The sequence below is a fragment of the Somniosus microcephalus genome, unplaced genomic scaffold, assembly GCF_052327205.1.
Source record: "Somniosus microcephalus isolate GS21.2 unplaced genomic scaffold, FLI_Smic_1.0 unresolved_chr9, whole genome shotgun sequence".
NCBI lineage: Eukaryota > Metazoa > Chordata > Chondrichthyes > Squaliformes > Somniosidae > Somniosus > Somniosus microcephalus.
The window spans coordinates 26,082,078-26,107,700 of NW_028225187.1; the positions used below are offsets into that span (position 1 = coordinate 26,082,078).

The 25,623-nt window shown below is 49.4% G+C and overlaps 1 protein-coding gene across 10 annotated transcripts in view; it reads right to left on the bottom strand.

The window, feature by feature from the left end:
• rbfox1l (RNA binding fox-1 homolog 1, like) overlaps nt 1–25,623 on the bottom strand; it is a 185,763-nt gene that overhangs the window by 108,812 nt on the left and 51,328 nt on the right. For 4 of the 10 annotated variants that reach the window (XM_085979659.1, XM_085979662.1, XM_085979661.1 and 1 more), the window contains exons 1-3: nt 24,727–25,425; nt 23,976–24,221; nt 4,947–5,084 (exon numbers count right to left, since the gene is read on the bottom strand). In XM_085979659.1, the coding sequence (XP_085835785.1) occupies nt 4,947–5,084; nt 23,976–24,221; nt 24,727–24,885 (543 nt within the window). In that variant the 5' untranslated portion in view covers nt 24,886–25,425. The other 6 variants (XM_085979663.1, XM_085979664.1, XM_085979665.1 and 3 more) reach the window with 4 other exon arrangements.

Sequence of the window (25,623 nt, forward strand, 5' to 3'; positions counted from 1 at the left end):
CTGTGCACAGTTCTGGTCTCCATATCCCTTGGTTAGACCACACTTGGAGCACTGTGCACAGTTCTGGTCTCCATATCCCTTGGTTAGACCACACTTGGAGCACTGTGCACAGTTCCGGTCTCCATATACCTTGGTTAGACCACACTTGGAGCACTGTGCACAGTTCTGGTCACCATATCCCTTGGTTAGACCACACTTGGAGCACTGTGCACAGTTCTGGTCTCCATATACCTTGGTTAGACCACACTTGGAGCACTGTGCACAGTTCTGGTCACCATATCCCTTGGTTACACCACACTTGGAGCACTGTGCACAGTCCTGGTCTCTATAGACCTTGGTTAGACCACACTTGGAGCACTGTGCACAGTTCTGGTCTCCATATACCTTGGTTAGACCACACTTGGAGCACTGTGCACAGTCCTGGTCTCCATATACCTTGGTTAGACCACACTTGGAGCACTGTGCACAGTTCTGGTCTCCATATACCTTGGTTAGACCACACTTGGAGCACTGTGCACAGTTCCGGCCTCCATATACCTTGGTTAGACCACACTTGGAGCACTGTGCACAGTTCCGGCCTCCATATACCTTGGTTAGACCACACTTGAAGCACTGTGCACAGTCCTGGTCTCCATCTGCCTTGGTTAAACCACACTTGAAGCACTGTGCACAGTTCTGGTCTCCATATACCTTGGTTAGACCACACTTGGAGCACCGTGCACAGTTCTGGTCTCCGTATACCTTGGTTAGACCACACTTGGAGCACTGTGCACAGTTCTGGTCTCCATATACCTTGGTTAGACCACACTTGGAGCACTGTGCACAGCTCTGGTCTCCATATCCCTTGGTTAGACCACACTTGGAGCACTGTGCACAGTTCTGGTCTCCATATACCTTGGTTAGACCACACTTGGAGCACTGTGCACAGTCCTGGTCTCCATATACCTTGGTTAGACCACACTTGGAGCACTGTGCACAGTCCTGGTCTCCATATACCTTGGTTAGACCACACTTGGAGCACTGTGAACAGTTCCAGCCTCCACATACCTTGGTTAGACCACACTTGGAGCACTGTGCACAGTTCCGGCCTCCATATACCTTGGTTAGACCACACTTGGAGCACTGTGCACAGTTCTGGTCTCCATATACCTTGGTTAGACCACACTTGGAGCACTGTGCACAGTTCTGGTCTCCATATATCTTGGTTAGACCACACTTGGAGCACTGTGCACAGTTCCGGCCTCCATATACCTTGGTTAGACCACACTTGGAGCACTGTGCACAGTTCTGGTCTCCATATACCTTTGTTAGACCACACTTGGAGCACTGTGCACAGTTCTGGTCTCCATATACCTTGGTTAGACCACACTTGGAGCACTGTGCACAGTTCCGGTCTCCATATACCTTGGTTAGACCACACTTGGAGCACTGTGCACAGTCCTGGTCTCCATATACCTTTGTTAGACCACACTTGGAGCACTGTGCACAGTCCTGGTCTCCATATACCTTGGTTACACCACACTTGGAGCACTGTGCACAGTTCTGGTCTCCATATACCTTGGTTAGACCACACTTGGAGCACTGTGCACAGTTCTGGTCACCATATCCCTTGGTTAGACCACACTTGGAGCACTGTGCACAGTTCTGGTCTCCATGTCCCTTGGTTAGACCACACTTGGAGCACTGTGCACAGTTCTGGTCACCATATCCCTTGGTTAGACCACACTTGGAGCACTGTGCACAGTCCTGGTCTCCATAGACCTTGGTTAGACCACACTTGGAGCACTGTGCACAGTTCCGGTCTCCATATACCTTGGCTAGACCACACTTGGAGCACTGTGCACAGTTCTGGTCTCCATATACCTTGGTTAGACCACACTTGAAGCACTGTGCACAGTTCTGGTCTCCATATCCCTTGGTTAGACCACACTTGGAGCACTGTGCACAGTCCTGGTCTCCATATACCTTGGTTGGACCACACTTGGAGCACTGTGCACAGTCCTGGTCTCCATATACCTTGGTTAGACCACACTTGGAGCACTGTGCACAGTTCTGGTCTCCATATACCTTGGTTAGACCACACTTGGAGCACCGTGCACAGTTCTGGTCTCCATATACCTTGGTTAGACCACACTTGGAGCACTGTGCACAGTTCCAGCCTCCACATACCTTGGTTAGACCACACTTGGAGCACTGTGCACAGTTCCGGCCTCCAGATACCTTGGTTAGACCACACTTGGAGCACTGTGCACAGTTCCGGCCTCCATATACCTTGGTTAGACCACACTTGGAGCACTGTGCACAGTTCCGGCCTCCATATAACTTGGTTAGACCACACTTGGAGCACTGTGCACAGTTCCGGCCTCCATATACCTTGGTTAGACCACACTTGGAGCACTGTGCACAGTCCTGGTCTCCATATACCTTGGTTAGACCACACTTGGAGCACTGTGCACAGTCCTGGTCTCCATATACCTTGGTTAGACCACACTTGGAGCACTGTGCACAGTTCTGGTCTCCATATACCTTGGTTAGACCACACCAGGAGCACTGTGCACAGTTCTGGTCTCCATATAACTTGGTTAGACCACACTTGGAGCACTGTGCACAGTTCCGGTCTCCATATACCTTGGTTAGACCACACTTGGAGCACTGTGCACAGTTCCGGCCTCCATATACCTTGGTTAGACCACACTTGGAGCACTGTGCACAGTCCAGGTCTCCATATACCTTGGTTAGACCACACTTGGAGCACTGTGCACAGTTCTGGTCTCAATATACCTGGGTTAGACCACACTTGGAGCACTGTGCACAGTTCCGGTCTCCATATACCTTGCTTAGACCACACTTGGAGCACTGTGCACAGTTCCGGCCTCCATATACCTTGGTTAGACCACACTTGGAGCACTGTGCACAGTTCCGGCCTCCATATACCTTGGTTAGACCACACTTGGAGCACTGTGCACAGTTCCAGCCTCCATATACCTTGGTTAGACCACACTTGGAGCACTGTGCACAGTTCCGGCTTCCATATACCTTGGTTAGACCACACTTGGAGCACTGTGCACAGTTCCGGCCTCCATATACCTTGGTCAGACCACACTTGGAGCACTGTGCACAGTTCAGGCCTCCATATACCTTGGTTAGACCACACTTGGAGCACTGTGCACAGTTCTGGTCTCCATATACCTTGGTTAGACCACACCAGGAGCACTGTGCACAGTTCTGGTCTCCATATAACTTGGTTAGACCACACTTGGAGCACTGTGCACAGTTCTGGTCTCCATATACCTTGGTTAGACCACACCAGGAGCACTGTGCACAGTTCTGGTCTCCATATAACTTGGTTAGACCACACTTGGAGCACTGTGCACAGTTCCGGTCTCCATATGCCTTGGTTAGACCACACTTGGGGCACTGTGCACAGTTCCGGCCTCCATATACCTTGGTTAGACCACACTTGGAGCACTGTGCACAGTTCCGGCCTCCATATACCTTGGTTAGACCACACTTGGAGCACTGTGCACAGTTCCGGCCTCCATATACCTTGGTTAGACCACACTTGGAGCACTGTGCACAGTTCCGGCCTCCATATACCTTGGTTAGACCACACTTGGAGCACTGTGCACAGTTCCGGCCTCCATATACCTTTGTTAGACCACACTTGGAGCACTGTGCACAGTTCCGGCCTCCATATACCTTGGTCAGACCACACTTGGAGCACTGTGCACAGTTCAGGCCTCCATATACCTTGGTTAGACCACACTTGGAGCACTGTGCACAGTTCTGGTCTCCATATCCCTTGGTTAGACCACACTTGGAGCACTGTGCACAGTCCTGGTCTCCATAGACCTTGGTTAGACCACACTTGGAGCACTGTGCACAGTTCTGGTCTCCATATACCTTGGTTAGGCCACACTTGGAGCACTGTGCACAGTTCTGGTCTCCATATACCTTGGTTAGGCCACACTTGGAGCACTGTGCACAGTTCTGGTCTCCATATCCCTTGGTTAGACCACACTTGGAGCACTGTGCACAGTCCTGGTCTCCATATACCTTGGTTAGACCACACTTGGAGCACTGTGCACAGTTCTGGTCACCATATTATAAAAAGGATATAGAGGCACTGGAGAGGGTGCAGAGAAGATTTACAAGGATGATACCAGAAATGCGAGGGTATACATTAGCAGGAAAGGATGAACAGGCTGGGTCTCTTTTCTCTTTGGGAAGAGAAGGCTGAGGGGTGACCTAATCGAGGTCTTTACAATTATGAGAGGTTTTGATAGAGTGGATACAGAGAGAATGTTTCCACTTGTGGGGAAGAGCATAACTAGAGGCCATCAACATAAGATAGTCACCAAGAAATCCAATCGGGAATTCAGGAGAAACTTCTTTACCCAGAGAGGGGTGAGAATGTGGAACTCGCTACCACAGGGAGTGGTTGAGGGGAATAGTATGGATGCATTTAAGGGGAGGCTGGACAAGCACATGAGGGAGAAGGGAACAGAGGGTTACGCTGATAGATTTAGATGAGGAACGACGGGAGGAGGCTGGTGTGGAGCATAAACACCGGCATGGACTGGTTGGGCCGAATGGCCTGTTTCTGTGCCGTACATCCTATGATAGCCCACCTGGTGTCATGGCCCTAAATAACCCCTTGGAGATTACCTGCTGGTAACCTTACTCTAAATCGCCTCTTTGACATCACCCACGGGTGGGGGGGGGGTGGGGGGGGGGGAAGTGATCTGGTCATCATCACATTGCCGTTGTTGGGATCTTGCTGTGCGTGAATTGGCTGTCGCGTTTCTTACACTGCGACAGTGACCGCGCTCACTTCCCGAAGTACTTCATCAGTTGTAAAACACTTTAGCACGTCTTACTTTTCTCAGTTTCCAGTTGGCCACGGCCCACCCCGGTGCCATTTGAACGCGGCCTCACAAACTCACCCCAAACATCTGGCGCAGGTCCGGGTCTCGGAACCTGAAGGGGATGTTGGAGACGTGCAGCCGCTTTGGCTGGGATTTGTTGTCGTCGGGGTCCTGCGACTGCTGCGACCCATCCTGTTGACTCGCGTCCTCGGCTTGCTACCAGTAGAAAAGGGAAGAGAAGGAAGAATCTTTCAGCTAAACAGACTAGGCATTGCAAAGGTTTGCTCTCTCTGTGGGTCTGTTTTTCTGGCTTCAGTGTTTCGGGTTGCATTGGTTGGGTTTTGTGTTTTTGGAAAGAAGTCTCTCCCTTGGACAAGAGGTCTTCTATTGAGATACTTCATGCAACCCATTGAAATGCCCTTATGAAGGATAAACACTGATCTATCTTTAAACCCTTGGATCACGAGACGTTAGCCTGGAAATGCTTCGCACGTCAGGCTGACATTCCTACCTCTTATATTTCGAAAAGTGTCAGAAGACACAAAGATAGATCGTGACGCATCTGTTATTTTAGCTTCTCGGTTAACCAGTGCAGAATTCCGTCACGTTACTGTAGGGAAACCTTTAGTTCATGCCTGTTAAATGCCCATCGTACCATTGCGCCTCTCCATGATATTAACCAATCCCCACCGAGAGCTCGGATTTGAAAGGACCGCTTGTCCCCACCAGATGTGGTCAGGATGCTTCCTTGGGAACTCCAAGGAAGCCTGCTTGGGAGGGCTTGAACATCTCCAAGAGTTTGGGATCCGGATCTCGTCCAAAGCCGCCTGGTCCTGTGGGTGAGCTGGACCTGAAGGGAATGCGGGCTGGCCGCCGTGGAATCCCAGTTGTGGTGCGTTCCTTGTCTGGAAGGCGCGGGCAACGGGTGAGAGTCGAGACCTGCTGCTGATGCCCCAGCTGCCTACCTGATAACTCCTGCTTCTAGTCAACCTTCGAGATAGCAAGCTCTCTTGGTACAGTTCACCTGCTGGTGAAAAAGCAATAAATGTAAACGTTTCTTCTGCTCCTGAAAGGTCCCGCCTCTCAGTCTTCAACCTCCTTCCCTGCATACCATTGCAACGCTCGCAAACAGGGCAGGCGGCTGGCTAGTAATCCTCAGACTTTCCTCCCTCAACCCCTGGACGTGTCCAAGGGCCTTGCCAATAATTGACATTGAAGCACATGCATCGACCCAGATAATGGGGCTCTACTGTGTTATATCGCATCATGCACCCTTAGTGATGGGTGTACAATATTGCAACAGGTGTATGGACCCCCCAGTGTTGTGGCTCTATAGTAGGTTGGGTATAGGACAGGTTGGGTGATTGGGCAGATGCATGGCAGATGCAGTATAATGTGGATAAATGCTAGGTTATCCACTTTGGTGGCAAAAACAGGAAGGCAGATTATTATCTGAATGGAAATAGATTTGGAGAAGGGGAAGTGCAACGAGACCTGGGTGTCCTTGTGCACCAGTCGCTGAAGGTAAGCATGCAGGTGCAGCAGGCGGTTAAGAAGGCAAATGGTATGTTGGCCTTTGTAGCGAGAGGGATCGAGTACAGGAACAAGGATGTCTTGCTGCAGTTGTACAGGGCCTTGGTGAGACCACATCTTGAGTATTGTGTGCAGTTTTGGTCGCCTTATCTGAGGAAGGATGTTCTTGCCATGGAGGGAGTGCAGCGAAGATTCACTAGACTGATACCTGGGATGGCAGGAATGACGTATGAGGAGAGATTGGGTCGACTGGGCTTATACTCGCTGGAGTTTAGAAGAATGAGAGGGGATCTCATTGAAATTTATAAAATTCTAACAGGACTAGACAGACTAAATCCAGGAAGGATGTTCCCGATGGCGGGGGAGTCCAGAACCAGGGGTCACAGTCTAAGGATAAGGGGTAAGCCATTTAGGACAGAGATGAGGAGGAATTTCTTCACCCAGAGAGTGGTGAACCTGTGGAATTCACTACCACAAAAGGCAGTTGAGGCTAATTCATTAAATATATTCAAGAAGGAGTTGGATATATTTCTTAAGTCTAAAGGGATCAAGGGATATGGGGAGAAGGCAGGGACAGGGTACTGAATTTGGATGATCAGCCATGATCTCATTGAATGGCGGAGCAGGCTCGAGGGGCCGAATGGCCTACTCCTGCTCCTATCTTCTATGTTTCTATGTATTGTTCCCCTTACATATGCAAATTGTGCTGGCAGGCAAATGAAGGCAGGAGAGACAAGGGTAGATCGGGTAACTAGAGGTCAGTTCATCTAAAGTCAGTTGAGGGCAAATATTGAGCATCTATAATTCGAGATCAAATTGGTGAGCCTTATGGAAGTGAATGGATTCATCGAGGGGAGCTATAATATTGTACCAGACACAGTGACATCCAGTGATGGGGATCTAAATCATGGGCCTTTGGTGATTTGAGACTGTATTACTGAAGCACGTACATGATCTTCCTAATCAGATGTGTTTTGGTTGTTGAGTTGCAGGCATGAAGTCTCTGGCCATGAACCGCATGCCCGTCTCTTCTCTGACCATTTGTTCTTTTTAATGTTGATTCTTTGTTATTTAATGGACCTCACTAAACTGCGAGATGAAGTCCCTCACTTGACTAGTAGCCAGCCACGCCATCGCTCCTTGCGCTGGTTGCCATGATATGCTCCACAGTGCACGACCACACCCAATAGGTCACCCGTCCGGTGAGGTAGATGTGAGTACTGAGTCCGCCCGCTCGCCGACCTTTCGACATGCACAAACCCCACGGGTGGCATCACCAACATGCTGAACACATCGGGGGGTGTGTTACACAGCCTTATTCAATTGCCACAGCATTGCCAAGACAAGCGGGCTCCTTTCCCTCCTGAGCCAGTGAATCCCCCTGAGTCATGCCATTCGCAAATGCTTCAGTTATTCTCGGGCAGGGGGCTAGGGTGTAGGGGGGCGGGGAGTGTGAGGTTTCCGTGTGAGAGATGGAGAGCCCTTGAAAGCGTTTAGCTACATTTTGCTGGTCTCCTTTCCAGGTTCCACATCCATTCACCTCACCATGCAAGGTGTCTCGACTCCAGTGCATTCCCACAAGGCCACCATCGTCAACCTTCGCACGATGCATCAGGCCAAGATGCTGTCAGGCCGAGTAGTTATTAAAGAAAGCTCAGGTTGGGGCTGCAGGTGAGAGGTCCTTGGGGAAATTTCACAGATCACAGAAATCACAGAAACCCCACAGTGCAGATAGAGGCCATCTCGGCCCATCGAGCCTGCACCGACACATATCCCACCCGATCCCCGTAACCCCTACACCAACACATATCCCACCCTATCCCTGTAACCCCTGAAAATTTAACCCTGAAAAGTGTGAGGTGATGCATTTTGGGAGGACTAACAAGGCAAGGGAATACACAATGAATGGTAGGACCCTAGAGAGGACAGAGGATCAGAGGGACCTTTGTGTGCATGTACATAGGTCCCTGAAGGATATGGGATGCTTGCCTTCATTAGCCGAGGCCCTGGAGGCGAATGCTGCCTGTACACTGCAGCAACTGATGCTTGGCTAGGAGCTGCACTGTGTGCTGAGGCCACGCTCAACCCTAGGGAACGAACTCTGCACAGCAGTTGGTCTACACACAGAGCTCAGGGGCTTCATTTTAACCGACTTCACCAGGCGGGAACTGGGCGGGTCCGGATGGGCCGCCCGTGTTACTTCCAGATTTTAACTTATTGAGATGCGAAGGTGTGAAAGGTAGAGGAGCAGCAGTGAAATATTTCACCAGACTGGCCCCTGGGATGGGGGGATTGTCCTATCAGGAGAGGTTGAGTCGACTTGGCCTATATCTGAGGAAGGATGTTCTTGCCATGCAGGGAGTGCAGCGAAGATTCACCAGACTGATACCTGGGATGGCAGGAATGACGTATGAGGAGAGATTGGGTCGATTAGGCTTACATTCGCTGGAGTTCAGAAGAATGAGAGGGGATCTCATTGAAACTTATAAAATTCTAACAGGACTAGACAGACTAGATGCAGGAAGGATGTTCCCGATGGCCGGGGAGTCCAGAACCAGGGGTCACAGTCTAAGGATAAGGGGTAAGCCATTTAGGACAGAGATGAGGAGGAATTTCTTCACCCAGAGAGTGGTGAACCTGTGGAATTCTCTACCACAGAAAGCAGTGGAGGCCAATTCATTAAATATATTCAAGAAGGAGTTGGATATATTTCTTGAGGCTAAAGGGATCAAGGGATATGGGAAGAAAGCAGGGACAGGGTACTGAGTTTGGATGATCAGCCATGATCTCATTGAATGGCAGAGCAGGCTCGACGGGCCGAATGGCCGACTCCTGCTCCTATATCTTATGTTAATATTCTTAGAGGGCTAGAGGCCATGAATAAAATCAATGGTATTCCAGAGACAGGAGAACGGACTGAGAATGCTGACACGATATTAAAAGACGAACGAGTGAAGGGTGTACAAAAAAAAATGAGATTGTAGACAGTTACAGAAGGATTCTGACTGCAGTTAAATAAATGAATGAAGGGTATGACAGAGAGAGAGATCGATAGATTTTTGGATACTAAGGAAATCAAGGGATATGGGGATGGTGCGGGAAAGTGGATTTGAGGTAGAAGATCAGCCATGATCTTATTGAATGGCGGAGCAGGCTCGAGGGGCCAAGTGGCCGACTCCTGCTCCTATTCCTTATGCCGCCCCTCTCTAAATCCAGCGTTACTGAGTAAGGGCAGGTGGGTCCTTTTGGAACATCACTTAAGGGTAGAAACCACAGCTTGGTAACGGTCATTTTAACTTTCGCATCCGGGCGGTAAAATGGGCCCTAGCTTGACACCTCGCCCGATTCACCTCTCCCTGGAAAACTGGCGAGATGTAGAACAGGCTGGTGGTTCGCCGTCCTAATTAACGCTTAACGTTTGCTATTTTAACCAGTTCCTCAACCCGTTTATTTTAAACCTACTGGGGGATCATTGTAACCGCAGGCGAAAGTCGAAAATCGGGCTGGGCGCATAACGGGCGGCCGATAATATCGTCGGCCGTTCTGCACTCTCGCCCAGCGTTAAAATTAGCCCCCCAACCCCTCCCCCAATTGAGACCCCCCCCTTGACTCAACTCGTCCGCTGGAACAGCGATCAGCGGGATAACAGAGGTCGGCCCTTGTTGCTGCCGTTGCTCCCCTCCCCTCCTCCCATAAGCCTCCGGATCGCGGAGCTCCGCCGACGCTAGCAGCGCCTGGGGGGCACGGGAGATTGCGACGCTCTGCTCAGCTCAAGACCGTTAAAATGAAAGACGGGCTCCACACACAAGAGGAAAAGGTACGGGCAGAAAACACCGGCAAAAGGGCCTTCGGAGTTGTGTTGTGTCAAAATAGCTCATTACACAGGCATGTGCAGTGAGTAATGATTATCGATTATTGGATTAATTTTCCAATCCAGGAGGCAGAAAGAAAGGATGTTCACGTCGCAAAATGCCGTTTTAAAACCTGGACAAGACGTGTGCGGGGGGCGTGGAGTCCGCACTGTGGGTCTTTGTGCCCCATCGCAGTTCTCTATACCAGCAGGGAGAAAGAGAGGAGGGATTCCACAGACACAGGCTGAAGGGAGAGAATGCGGGAGAGGGGGACAAGGGGAGGCAGAGACAGGAAAGGAATCAAAGGGAGGAAAAGTGAGAAGCTGAGCGAGACAGAGAGAGAGGGACTGAGAGAGAGACAGAGAAATAGAGAGATAGAGAAGAGACAGAGACAGAGAAAGAGAGGCAAAATGAAATAGAGATAGAGAAAGAGAGGGACAGAGAGAGAGCGAGAATGAGAAACAGAGACAGCGAATGAGAAACCGAGAGGGACAGAGAGAAAGAGAGGACAGACAGAGAGAATGAGAAAGAGAGAGACAGAGAGAGAGAGAATGAGAAACAGAGCAAGACAGAGAAAGAGGGACAGGGAGAGAATGAGAAACAGAGAGACAGGGAGAGAGAGACAGACAGACAGAAAGAGGGACAGAGAGAGAGAATGAGAAACAGAGAGACAGAAAGAGAGAGACAGACAGACAGAAAGAGGGACCGAGAGAGAGAGAATGAGAAACAGAGCGAGACAAAGAGAAAGAGGGACAGAGAATGAGAAACAGAGAGAGAGAGAGACAAACAGAAAGAGGGACAGAGAGAGAGAGAATGAGAAACAGAACCAGACAGAGAAAGACGGAGAAACAGAGAGAGAGGCAGAGACAGAGAAAAAGAGGGGGACAGAGAGAGAGAGAGAGACAGGGAAAGAGAGAGATAGAGAAATAGAGAAAGAGAGTGAGAGTGACAGACAGAGATAGAGATAGATATAGACCCCTGTGTATGCACAAACACAGTCAGAAAAAGAGCGATAGATGGATAAACGGATAGAGAGAGAGAGAGATAGAGAGAGAGAGAGAGAGGGGTAAAGGGAGCGAGACAGAGAGAGCTAAATATAGGCACTGGTACAGAGACAGAAAGGGACAGAGAGGCAGAGCGAAAGCTATTAGTAGACAGAGGGGTAGAGAGAGAGAGAAGTACAGAGGGAGAGGGGGGAAAGGGGAGAGATATAAAGGGATTAAGAGAGAGTCCAATATATATGTGTGTATATGTTAGAGAGAGAGGGGGGAAAGGAAAGGACACACAGAAAGACAGGACATGATCAAGAGAGAGACAGCGATACAGAGCGAGAGAGGGCGGAGAGACAGAAAGTTGTCAACAGGGAGACGGGTTTACAGAAAGGGAACATCGAGAAGAGAATGCAGAGAGAGAGAGAGACAGGGATGTAGAGAGGGTAAGCAAGAGAAAGAGATAGCGAGACTGAGAGAGAGAGAAAAAAATAGAATGAGAGGTCGATGCGGAGGCAAGAGTAGACAGACACACAGTTACAGAGGGAGGGGAGGAGGATAAGCAGACAGGGGGAGAGGAGGAAAAATGAACATAGTAAGACCCAATGCAGTTGATACAATAAGTACACCTGGTGAGGTGATGATGATGCGTCACTGCGCTCGATCTGCGCCAGGTGTGAAACAGCCACAGTCAGTCACCAATATCTGCCCCCATCTCAGACAGACGCCCGTTAACCCCTAGCAGAGACGAGCGCTGACTGACCATCACTGTCTAGACAAGGAGGCCCCGCCTTTTCAGTGGTCACTACCGTAGGTGTAACTCAGCACAATGCCAGTCATTAGTTTGGGCTGTTTCATTGAAGGCTGCCCCAAGAATTGCGACCAGGCAGGCGTAACCGGGGATGGGGGTCGGAGCGCCAGGTACTACTGGCTGCACTGCCCAAGGCACAGGGTGAGGTCTAGTCAGTGTCCTGGTGACAGATGGGAGTACCGAGGAAGACGGAGCTTCACCAGACCGGGAGTGACCATTGAATAAAACGGAACTCCGCCCAATCAACATTGACCAATCACAAGCGGACTGAGAGGAAGAGCCAATCACCCGATTCCAACCAAACCTGCCTGCCCCACCACTCCCCCAAAGCCCTTTCACCATTGGCCGTGTCCACAGTGGTACAGCACAGTCCGGAGCCATTCAGCCCATCGAACCTGTACCTCTTCAATTGGACTGGACCACTCTGTCCAAAATCCCTGCCCTCGCCCCATTTCCATTCATCATTTTTAATCCCGATTCAGATCCGCCTGTTACCTGGACTCCATAATCCGAATCTGATTCAGATATCCCCATACACAGACTCCATAATCCAGGTCTGATTCAGATCTGCCCGTTACCTGGACTCCATAATCCGAGTCTGATTCAGATATCCCCATACACAGACTCCATAATCCAGGTCTGATTCAGATCTCCCTCTAACAAGACTCCATAATCCAGGTCTGATTCAGATCTCCATGTACTCAGACTCAATAATCCAGGTCTGATTCAGATATCCCCGTACTCAGGCTCCACAATCCAGGTCTGATTCAGATCTCCCTCTAACCAGACTCCATAATCCAGGTCTGATTCAGATATCCCTGTACCTAGACTCCATAATCCAGGTCTGATTCAGATCTCCCTTTACACAGACTCCATAATCTGGGTCTGATTCAGATCTCCCTGTTCCCAGACTCCATAATCCAGTTCTGATTCAGATCTCCCTGTACCCAGACTCCATAATCCAGGTCTGATTCAGATCTCCCTGTACTCAGACTCCATAATCCGGGTCTGATTCAGATCTCCCTGTTCCCAGACTCCATAATCCAGGTCTGATTCAGATCTCTCTGTTCCCAGACTCCATAATCCAGGTCTGATTTAGATATTCCCGTACTCAGACTCCATAATCCAGGTTTGATTCAGATCTCCCTGTACCCCGACTCCATAATCCAGGTCTGATTCAGATCTCCCTCGAACCAGACTCCATAATCCAGGTCTGATTCAGATCTCCCTGTACCCAGACTCCATAATCCGGGTCTGATTCAGATTTTCCTGTACCCAGAGGCCCTAATCCTGATCTGATTCAGATCTCCCTGTACCCAGAGTCCATGGGGATAATTTAGACTCAGGACGATACTGTAAACAGGCGATACCAGATCAGGCTCCCATTCTACCTCTCTCTTGATGTTCATTTCCATTGCTCTGATTCAGTACCGCCTTTGACCCCTTTAATGTTCTGTGCACAAGTGACAATCTCAATTTTACACGCAATCTTCCTCTAAGTCCATCAGAAGTTACAGTGACACATCGCCCTCGAAACACAGTCTGTTGCAAATAAAATTAATCTATCGCAAGAACACAGTGCAAACACTTATTTCAGAAACACTGCACGGAGTTGACTGCACACCATGTATGGCATCAATAGAAGAACACAATATCACACACATGGGGTCAATACATCGCACACTGCCATTTCACACACACAGCAGGGAATGTCGCACACACGTAACAGTTTAACAGTGCCTTATTAGACACGGTGCAGCGAAGGTTCACTAGATTGATTCCTGGGATGAGGGGGTTGTCCTATGAGGACAGATTGTGTAGAATGGGCCGATACTCTCTGGAGTTTAGAAGTATGAGAGGTGACCTCATTGAAACTGAAGGGGATTGACAGGGTAGATGCTGAGAGGTTGTTTCCCCTGGCTGGAGTGTCTAGAACTAGGGGGCATAGTCTCAGTATAAAATGTCGGCCATTTAGGACTGAGATGAGGAGGAATTTCATCACCCAGAGGGTGGTGAATCTTTGGAATTCTCTGCCCCAGAGGGCTGTGGAGGCTCAGTCGTTGAGTATATTCAAGACTGAGATCGATAGATTTTTGCACTCTCGGGGAATCAAGGGATGTGGAGATCGGGCGGGAAAGTGGAGATGAGGTCAAAGATCAGCCATGATCTTATTGAATGGCGGAGCAGGCTCGAGGGGCCCTATGACCTACTCCTGCTCCTAATTCTTAAGTTTACACAGTGCAGTTACACAGTCTCATATCACACACACACACAGAGCAGTTACACAGTCTCATATCACACACACACACAGAGCAGTTACACAGTCTCATATCACACACACACACAGAGCAGTTACACAGTCTCATATCACACACGCACAGAGCAGTTGCACAGTCTCATATCACACACACACACAGAGCAGTTACACAGTCTCATATCACACACACACGCACAGCAGTTACACAGTCTCATATCACACACACACACACAGAGCAATTACACAGTCTCATATCACACACACACACAGTGCAGTTACAAAGTCTCATATCACACACACACACAGAGCAGTTACACACTCTCATATCACACACACACACACACAGAGCAGTTACACAGTCTCATATCACACACACACACAGCAGTTACACAGTCTCATATCACACACACACACAGAGCAGTTACACAGTCTCATATCACACACACACACACAGTGCAGTTACACAGTCTCATATCACACACACACAGAGCAGTTACACAGTCTCATATCACACACACACAGAGCAGTTACACAGTCTCATATCACACACACACAGAGCAGTTACACAGTCTCATATCACACACACACACAGAGCAGTTACGCAGTCTCATATCACACACACACACACAGAGCAGTTACACAGTCTCATATCACACACACACACAGTGCAGTTACACAGTCTCATATCACACACACACAGAGCAGTTACACAGTCTCATATCAAACACACACACAGAGCAGTTACACAGTCTCATATCACACACACACAGAGCAGTTACACAGTCTCATATCACACACACACAGAGCAGTTACAGTCTCATATCACACACACACAGACAGAGCAGTTACACAGTCTCATATCACACACACACACACAGTGCAGTTACACAGTCTCATATCACACACACACAGAGCAGTTACACAGTCTCATATCACACACACATACACAGAGCAGTTACACAGTCTCATATCACACACACACAGAGCAGTTACACAGTCTCATATCACACACACACACAGTGCAGTTACACAGTCTCATATCACACACACACAGAGCAGTTACACAGTCTCATATCACACACACACACACAGAGCAGTTACACAGTCTCATATCACACACACACACAGAGCAGTTACACAGTCTCATATCACACACACACACAGCAGTTACACAGTCTCATATCACACACACACACAGAGCAGTTACACAGTCTCATATCACACACACACAGAGCAGTTACACAGTCTCATATCACACACACACACACAGAGCAGTTACACAGTCTCATATCACACACACACACAGTGCAGTTACACAGTCTCATATCACACACACACAGAGCAGTTACACAGTCTCATATCACACACACACACAGAGCAGTTACACAGTCTCATATCACACACACACACACAGAGCAGTTACACAGTCTCATATCACACACACACACACAGAGCAGTTACACAGTCTCATATCACACACACACACAGCAGTTACAGTCACATATCACACACACACAGACAGAGCAGTTACACAGTCTCATATCACACACACACACAGCAGTTACACAGTCTCATATCACACACACACACACAGAGCAGTTACACAGTCTCATATCACACACACACACAGTGCAGTTACACAGTCTCATATCACACACACACAGAGCAGTTACACAGTCTCATATCACACACACACAGAGCAGTTACACAGTCTCATATCACACACACACAGAGCAGTTACACAGTCTCATATCACACACACACAGAGCAGTTACACAGTCTCATATCACACACACACACAGTGCAGTTACACAGTCTCATATCACACACACACAGAGCAGTTACAGTCTCATATCACACACACACAGACAGAGCAGTTACACAGTCTCATATCACACACACACACAGTGCAGTTACACAGTCTCATATCACACACACACAGTGCAGTTACACAGTCTCATATCACACACACACACAGCAGTTACACAGTCTCATATCACACACACACACAGAGCAGTTACACAGTCTCGTGTCACACACACACACACAGAGCAGTTACACAGTCTCATATCACACACACACACACAGAGCAGTTACACAGTCTCATATCACACACACACACACAGAGCAGTTACACAGTCTCATATCACACACACACACAGTGCAGTTACACAGTCTCATATCACACACACACAGAGCAGTTACACAGTCTCATATCACACACACACACAGAGCAGTTACACAGTCTCATATCACACACACACACACAGAGCAGTTACACAGTCTCATATCACACACACACACACAGAGCAGTTACACAGTCTCATATCACACACACACAGAGCAGTTACAGTCTCATATCACACACACACAGATAGAGCAGTTACACAGTCTCATATCACACACACACACAGTGCAGTTACACAGTCTCATATCACACACACACAGAGCAGTTACACAGTCTCATATCACACACACACACAGCAGTTACACAGTCTCATATCACACACACACAGAGCAGTTACACAGTCTCATATCACACACACACACACACAGAGCAGTTACACAGTCTCATATCACACACACACACACAGAGCAGTTACACAGTCTCATATCACACACACACACAGAGCAGTTACACAGTCTCATATCACACACACACACAGAGCAGTTACACAGTCTCATATCACACACACACACACAGAGCAGTTACACAGTCTCATATCACACACACACACAGTGGTTACACAGTCTCATATCACACACACACACAGAGCAGTTACGCAGTCTCATATCATACACACACACACAGAGCAGTTACACATTCTCATATCACACACACACACAGAGCAGTTACACAGTCTCATATCACACACACACACAGCAGTTACACAGTCTCATATCACACACACACACAGAGCAGTTACACAGTCTCATATCACACACACACACACACAGAGCAGTTACACAGTCTCATATCACACACACACACACAGAGCAGTTACACAGTCTCATATCACACACACACACAGAGCAGTTACACAGTCTCATATCACACACACACACACAGAGCAGTTACACAGTCTCATATCACACACACACACAGAGCAGTTACACAGTCTCATATCACACACACACACAGAGCAGTTACACAGTCTCATATCACACACACACAGAGCAGTTACACAGTCTCATATCACACACACACACAGAGCAGTTACACAGTCTCAAATCACACACACACAGAGCAGTTACACAGTCTCATATCACACACACACACAGAGCAGTTACACAGTCTCATATCACACACACACACAAAGCAGTTACACAGTCTCAAATCACACACACACGCACAGCAGTTACACAGTCTCATATCACACACACACACACAGAGCAGTTACACAGTCTCATATCACACACACACAGAGCAGTTACACCGTCTCATATCACACACACACACAGAGCAGTTACACAGTCTCATATCACACACACACACAGAGCAGTTACACAGTCTCATATCACACACACACACAGAGCTGTTACACAGTCTCATATCACACACACAGAGCAGTTACGCAGTCTCATATCACACACACACACACAGAGCAGTTACACAGTCTCATATCACACACACACAGCAGTTACAGTCTCATATCACACACACACAGAGCAGTTACACAGTCTCATATCACACACACACACACAGAGCAGTTACACAGTCTCATATCACACACACACGCACAGCAGTTACACAGTCTCATATCACACACACACAGAGCAGTTACACAGTCTCATATCACACACACACAGAGCAGTTACACAATCTCATATCACACACACGCACACAGCAGTTACACAGTCTCATATCACACACACACACAGAGCAGTTACACAGTCTCATATCACACACACACACACAGAGCAGTTACACAGTCTCATATCACACACACGCACAGAGCAGTTACACAGTCTCATATCACACACACACACAGAGCAGTTACACAGTCTCATATCACACACACACAGCAGTTACACAGGGTCAGATCGCACACACACAGAGCTGTTATACACTGCTGTGTCACACAGAGAGCCGCTACACTGGCATGTTACACATATAGTCCATATACCCTGCCATATCTTACACACGGCGAGTGGATTACATAGAGAAAAATGATATAAGGATTCAGAGCAGGAGTAGGCCATCCGGCCCTTCGAGCCTGCTCCGCCATTCAATAAGATCATGGCCGATCTTCTATGGTGACATTAGAAAGAGTGGCGTTCTATAATACAGAGAGAGGGGGGATCAATAACACAGCGAGAGAGGGGAGATCTATATCACAGATTGTGGAGACATCAATAACTCAGAGAGAGGAGATCTTTAGATCACAGCGAGGGGGAGAACTATAACACACACAGAGAGGGGATCAATAACAGCGAGAGAGAGGGGATCTATAACAGAGAGAGAGAGGGGAGATGTGTCAGCCGTGGCTCAGTGGTAGCACACTCGCCTCTGAGTCAGAAGGTCGTGGGTTCAAGCCCCACGCCAGAGACTTGAGCACAAAATTCAGATCGAAACTCCCAGTGCAGTGCTGAGGGAACGCTGCACTGTCAGAGGTGCTGTCTTTCAGATGCAATGTTAAACTGAGGCCCTGTCTGCTCTCTCAGGTGGATGTAAAAAATCCCATGGCACTATCTCGAAGAAGAGCAGAGGAGTTCTCCCCAGTGTCCTGGCCAATGTTTATCCCTCAATCAACAACACTAAAACAGATGATCCTGTCATTATCACATTGCTGTTTGTGGGAGCTTGCTGTGCGCAAATTGGCTGCCGCATTTCTTATATTACAACAGTGACTACACTTCAAAAGTACTTCATTGGCTGTAAATTGTTTTGAGACATCCGGTGGTCATGAAAGGCCCCATATAAATGCCAGTCTTTCTATCTTTCTAACACACAGCGAGGAGAGATCTATAACACAGACAGAGATTGAAAACAGCCTGTTATAAATCTCATCATCATGAAGAAATGACTCATGAAATAACACTGGATGGCCAGCTGGTGGCGCCGTCCAAGGAGTATAAATACTCGGGCGTGGGCCCAGCTTGCCCCGGGACATTTTGTAAGACAGGAACTAGTGAAGTACAACTAGACCTCCATGTTTTGAAACAAGTTGATTAAAGCCTTGCTTTATACTCGAACCAAGTGCGTAGTGAGTTTGATTACGTCGCAGCCATGAAATCCTGCTCTGATTCATTATTGTGTCTACAAGATGCACTGCAGCAACTCGCCAAGGCTTCTTCGGCAGCAGCTCCCAGACCCGCGACCTCTTCCACCTAGAAGGACAAGGGCAGCAGGCGCATGGGAACATCACCACCTCAAAGTCACACACCATCCTGACTTGGAAGTATATCAGCTGTTCCTTCATCGTCGCTGGGTCAAAATCCTGGAACTCCCTCCCTAACAGCACTGTAGGAGCACCTTCACCACACGGACTGCAGCGGTTCAAGAAGGCGGCTCACCACCACCTTCTCAAGGGGCAACTAGGGATAGGCAATAAATGCTGGGCTTACCAGCGACGCCCACATCCCAGAAACGAGTAAAAATAAAGTTCGCTCCTCGGTTAATAGTGGTGCCCTTAGATTCAGGGACGGCCCTAACAATTAACATGGCTATCGGTGACCCTGAGCGTGTTTGTGGGCATTACACCGATGGCTGAGGTTTCTGCGCATTGCTTGGACACATAAGCACATAAGAAATAGGAGCAGGAATGGGCCACTTGGCCCCTCGAGCCTGCTCCACCATTCAATAAGATCAGGGCTGATCTTGGGCTCAAAGCCACTTCCCAGCCTGCTCCAAATAACCCTTCACTCCCTTACCTTGCAAAAATCTGTCTATCTCCATCTTAAATGTATTTAATGACCCAGCCTCCACAGCTCTCTGGGGCAGAGAACTCCACAGATTTACGACCCTCTGAGAGAAAAGATTCCTCCTCATCTCAGTTCCAAAAGGGCGACCCTTTATTCTGAAACAATGCCCCTGAGTTCTAGATTTCCCCACGAGGGGAAACATCCTCTCTGCATCTACCTTGTCGAGCCCCCTCAGTATCATATATGTTTCGATAAGATCACCTCTCATTCTTCTAATTTCCAATGAGTATAGGCCCAGCCTGCTCAACCTTTCCTCATAAGTCGACCCCCTCATCTCTGGAATTAACCTCGAGAACCTTCTCTGAACTGCCTCCAATGCAAGTATATCTTTCCTTAAATAAGGAGACCAAAACTGTACGCAGTGCTCCAGGTGTGGTCTCACCAACACCCTGTACAGTTGTAGCAGGACTTCCCTGCTTTTATACTCCAGCCCCCTTGAAATAAAGGCCAATGTCCCATTTGCCTTCCTGATTACTTGCTGTACCTGCATGCTAACGTTTTGTGATTCGTGCACAAGGACCCCCAGGTCCCTCTGAACTGTCGCATCTGCCGAGGACTCAATGAACCTGCAAAGTGATGTAGACAGGCTAAGTGAGTGGGGAAACATTTGGCAGATGGAGTATAATGTGGGAAAGTGCGAGGTTATCCACTTTGTCAGGAAAAATAAAATAGCAAATTATTATTTAAATGCAGAGAGACAGATCTCGCAGGCCGCCCCACTTCGCACTGAGCGCCTCCTTCGACCGGGGAGGCTGGAGCTGTGTTCGGTGCACTGCAGGGGTCGAAGCTCTCCAAGCTGAGCTGAGATCAAAACAGTCCCTGTATTTAGAACGGGGAAACTCAATCTGTTGACTGGTGCCAGTCACACTATGAAGGGCAGAGAGGGGAGGGAGGGGATCCGGCGCTGCTGTTTTTAGAGGCGGCTGCCTGGCCGAGATGACTTTATACGGGCAGAGAATGTGCGAGCAGCCAGCAGGCTGTCGGCAGCTCTGAGAGGGGACCTGCTGGCAGTGGCAGGTGTTGTTGATGGGGCTGAGAGCAGGGCTAGGAAACAGGAGAGGTCACATTCCAGCCGGCCCCAGGACTGGCGGATTCGAACCAGAGTCCCCTGAGTCAGACTTACAGAGGCAGAACCGAGTCTGAGACCTCCCAGACTCGGGGAATAGTGGAGAGCCCCCAGGCAGGGGGATTTGTGGAGACCCCCAGACTGGGGTAACAGTGGAGATCCCCCAGACAGGGGGATTTGTGGAGACCCCCAGACTGGGGCAACAGTGGACTCCCCCCAGACAGGGGGATTTGTGGAGACCCCCAGACTGGGGTAACAGTGGACTCCCCTCAGACAGGGGGATTTGTGGAGACCCCCAGACTGGGGTAACAGTGGACTCCCCCCAGACAGGGGGATTTGTGGAGACCCCCAGACTGGGGTAACAGTGGACTCCCCCCAGACTGGGGGATTTGTGGAGACCCCCAGACTGGGGTAACAGTGGAGACCCCCCAGACAGGGGGATTTGTGGAGACCCCCAGACTCGGGTAACAGTAGACTCCCCCCAGACAGGGGGATTTGTGGAGACCCCCAGACTGGGGTAACAGTGGACTCCCCCCAGACTGGGGGATTTGTGGAGACCCCCAGACTCGGGTAACAGTGGACTCCCCCCAGACAGGGGGATTTGTGGAGACCCCCAGACTGGGGTAACAGTGGACTCCCCCCAGACAGGGGGATTTGTGGAGACCCCCAGACTCGGGTAACAGTGGACTCCCCCCAGACAGGGGGATTTGTGGAGACCCCCAGACTCGGGTAACAGTGGACTCCCCCCAGACAGGGGGATTTGTGGAGACCCCCAGACTCGGGTAACAGTGGACTCCCCCCAGACAGGGGGATTTGTGGAGACCCCCAGACTGGGGTAACAGTGGACTCCCCCCAGACTGGGGGATTTGTGGAGACCCCCAGACTCGGGGAATAGTGGACTCCCCCCAGACAGGGGGATTTGTGGAGACCCCCAGACTGGGGTAACAGTGGACTCCCCCCAGACAGGGGGATTTGTGGAGACCCCCAGACTCGGGTAACAGTGGACTCCCCCGAGACAGGGGGATTTGTGGAGACCCCCAGACTGGGGTAACAGTGGACTCCCCCCAGACTGGGGGATTTGTGGAGACCCCCAGACTCGGGGAATAGTGGACTCCCCCCAGACAGGGGGATTTGTGGAGACCCCCAGACTGGGGTAACAGTGGACTCCCCCCAGACAGGGGGATTTGTGGAGACCCCCAGACTGGGGTAACAGTGGACTCCCCCCAGACAGGGGGATTTGTGGAGAGCCCCAGACTGGGGTAACAGTGGACTCCCCCCAGACAGGGGGATTTGTGGAGAGCCCCAGACTGGGGTAACAGTGGACTCCCCCCAGACAGGGGGATTTGTGGAGACCCCCAGACTGGGGTAACAGTGGACTCCCCCCAGACAGGGGGATTTGTGGAGACCCCCAGACTTGGGTAACAGTGGACTCCCCCCAGACTGGGGGATTTGTGGAGAACCGCCCCGCCCCACCCCGAACCACAGGCAGGATAAAGCTTTTGGCCTCAGGGTCCGGGAACAGATGGTGGACTCCATGGACTGAACTCTCCTCCCTTTGATTAATTGCTCAACCTACTCCCTTGAGCTGGGAGCTCTGCAAAGACTCGCCCTTGTCTTGGGGAGGTGGGCGGCGGCCCTCACTCATGGCCGGCCAACCTCGACCGGCTCTGACTCGTGACTGAGCGAGCCACGATCAGCCTGGTTCAGTACTTCGGCCGGTTCCAGGCGTTCGGTGCTGAGGGGCAGACAGGCCCAAGGTAGCCCCTCAACCCCATGGAGACCAGGCTATTAGCTTCATGCTAAGGTGGACCTTCCCTTTATCAACTGGTTTATCTGCACCTCAGGACCTTCATATCCAATAAATAACTCCTGAAGGGTATTCCCAGTTATCCAGGCAAACAAGGCCGCTAATCTGTACACAGCAAGATCCCACAAAGAGCAATTGGCACAAAGGACCAGAGAGTGTGGTGTTATAATGTACGCACACTGTGATTGGACAGACTGGGCATGGTTATAATGTACGCACACTGTGATTGGACAGACGGGGCTTGGTTATATTGTAAGTGCAGTGTGATTGGACAGACTGGGCTTGGTTATAATGTACGCACATTGTGATTGGACAGACTGGGCATGGTTATAATGTATGCACACTGTGATTGGACAGACTGGGCATGGTTATATTGTAAGCACACTGTGATTGGACGGACTGTACACACACAGCGATTGGACGGACTGAATGCACACTGTGATTGGACGGACTGTACACACACTGTGATTGGACAAACGGTACGCACACTGTGATTGGACAAACGGTACGCACACTGATTGGACAGACTGTACGCACACTGTGATTGGATGAACAGTACGCACACTGTGATTGAACAGACTGAATGCACACTGTGATTGGACGGACTGTACGCACACTATGATTGGACAGACTGTACGCACACTATGATTGGACAGACTGTACGCACACTATGATTGGACAGACTGTATGCATACTGTGATTGGATGGACTGTACACACACTGTGATTGGACGGACTGTACACACACTGTGATTGGACAGACTGTACACACACTGTGATTGGACGGACTGTACGCATACTGTGATTGGACGGACTGTACACACACTGTGATTGGACGGACTCATGGTGTGAAGTCACTCGCCACTTACCGTAGGTGGAGGGGGGATTCCGGTCATCGCCCCTTCCACTGTGGCGGCCTGTTCGATCAGAGCCTGTGATTGGGTGTAGAGCCGGAGCCCGGTGTCCGTTATAGGCTGTCCTGGGTACTCCTGTCCGGGGTGGGGCAGTGGAGGCGGGTACTCAGCAGGTAGACGGGTTTGTGGAGGGGGAGGAGGGTACTGGGCTGGGTACCCCTGAGATAAGGCTTCGACAGAGCTGGCCGCATCCTGTGCACCCTAGGAATAGAGAAACAGTCCGTAATTAGAGAGAGAGAGAGACACACATACACAAACACAGAAGAGAGTGTGAGAGAGAGAGAGGGACAGAGTGAGCAAGAGAAAGAGAGAGACAGAGACAGAGAGAGAGACAGAGAGAGAGAGACAGAGTCAGAGAGAGACAGAGACAGAGAGACATAGAGAGAGTGAGAGACAGAGAGTGAGAGACAGAGAGTGAGAGACAGAGAGTGAGGGAGGGAGAGTGAGGGAGAGAGTGTGAGGGAGAGAGAGTGAGGGAGAGAGAGTGAGGGAGAGAGACAGAGAGACAGAGAAAGAGACACAGAGACAGTGAGAGAGAGGGAGACAGATAGAGAGAGAGAGAGGATAGGGAGAAAGAGAGACAGAGAGAGTGACAGACAGCAAGAAAGAGAGGCAGAGACAGAGAAAGAGACAGAGACAGGGAAAGAGAGAGTGAGAGACAGAGAGAGACAGAGATTGACACCTACAGAATGTTGGAAAACTGTACCTTTTTGCTATGTAAGCTTTGGCAATATGGTTCTCTGTAAACTTTCATGCCAATAAAGCATTTTAATTGGAAATTGGAATTGGAATTGGAGAAAGATTGAGAGAGAGAGAGACAGAGAGAGAGACAGAGAGAGAGAAAGAGAGAGAGAGACAGAGACATAGAGAGAGAGACAGAGAGAGAGAGACAGAGAGAGAGAGACAGAGAGAGAGAGGGTGGGAGAGTGAGAGGGACAGAGAGAGAGAAGGACAGGGAGAGAAAGAGACAGAGAGAGAGACAGGGAGAGAGAGACAGAGGCAGAGAGAGAGAGTTGTCATATTGGGCAGAAACAACAAAAACACAAAACAAACTCAATTGCTACTTGGCCCTAAACAGACAATACAACGTGGCTGAATACCTGACCAAGGTAAAAGATAGCAAACTGAGAAAAACCTTGACAATGTACAGACTTAGTGAGCACAGCCCGGCTATCGAAAAAGGCAGACACAGACAGACCTGGCTGACAAGAGAGGACAGGATATGCTCTCACTTCAGTCAGGGAGTGGTGGAGACAGAGATGCACTTCCTCACAGCTTGTGGAAAATATCAGGGCATCAGGGGGAATTTCTACCCAAAATTCACAAAAATATGCCCTGAATTCAGAAATTTGAATGACGACCAAAAACTCCCATACCTACTAGGGGAACAGAGAAATTGTGTAACCTTAGCGGCACACTATGTTACAGCTTGCCATAAACAGAGGGACAACCATTAAACCTAAGAAAAGAGTATATACAAATTATATGAATGTATATTTATACACTCAGGGATATATCTGTTTATACACTGTATGGATAGATCTGCGTTTATGTGTTCAACCATAAATGTTTTTCGATGCTTTGGCAACATAAGAAGTACCTT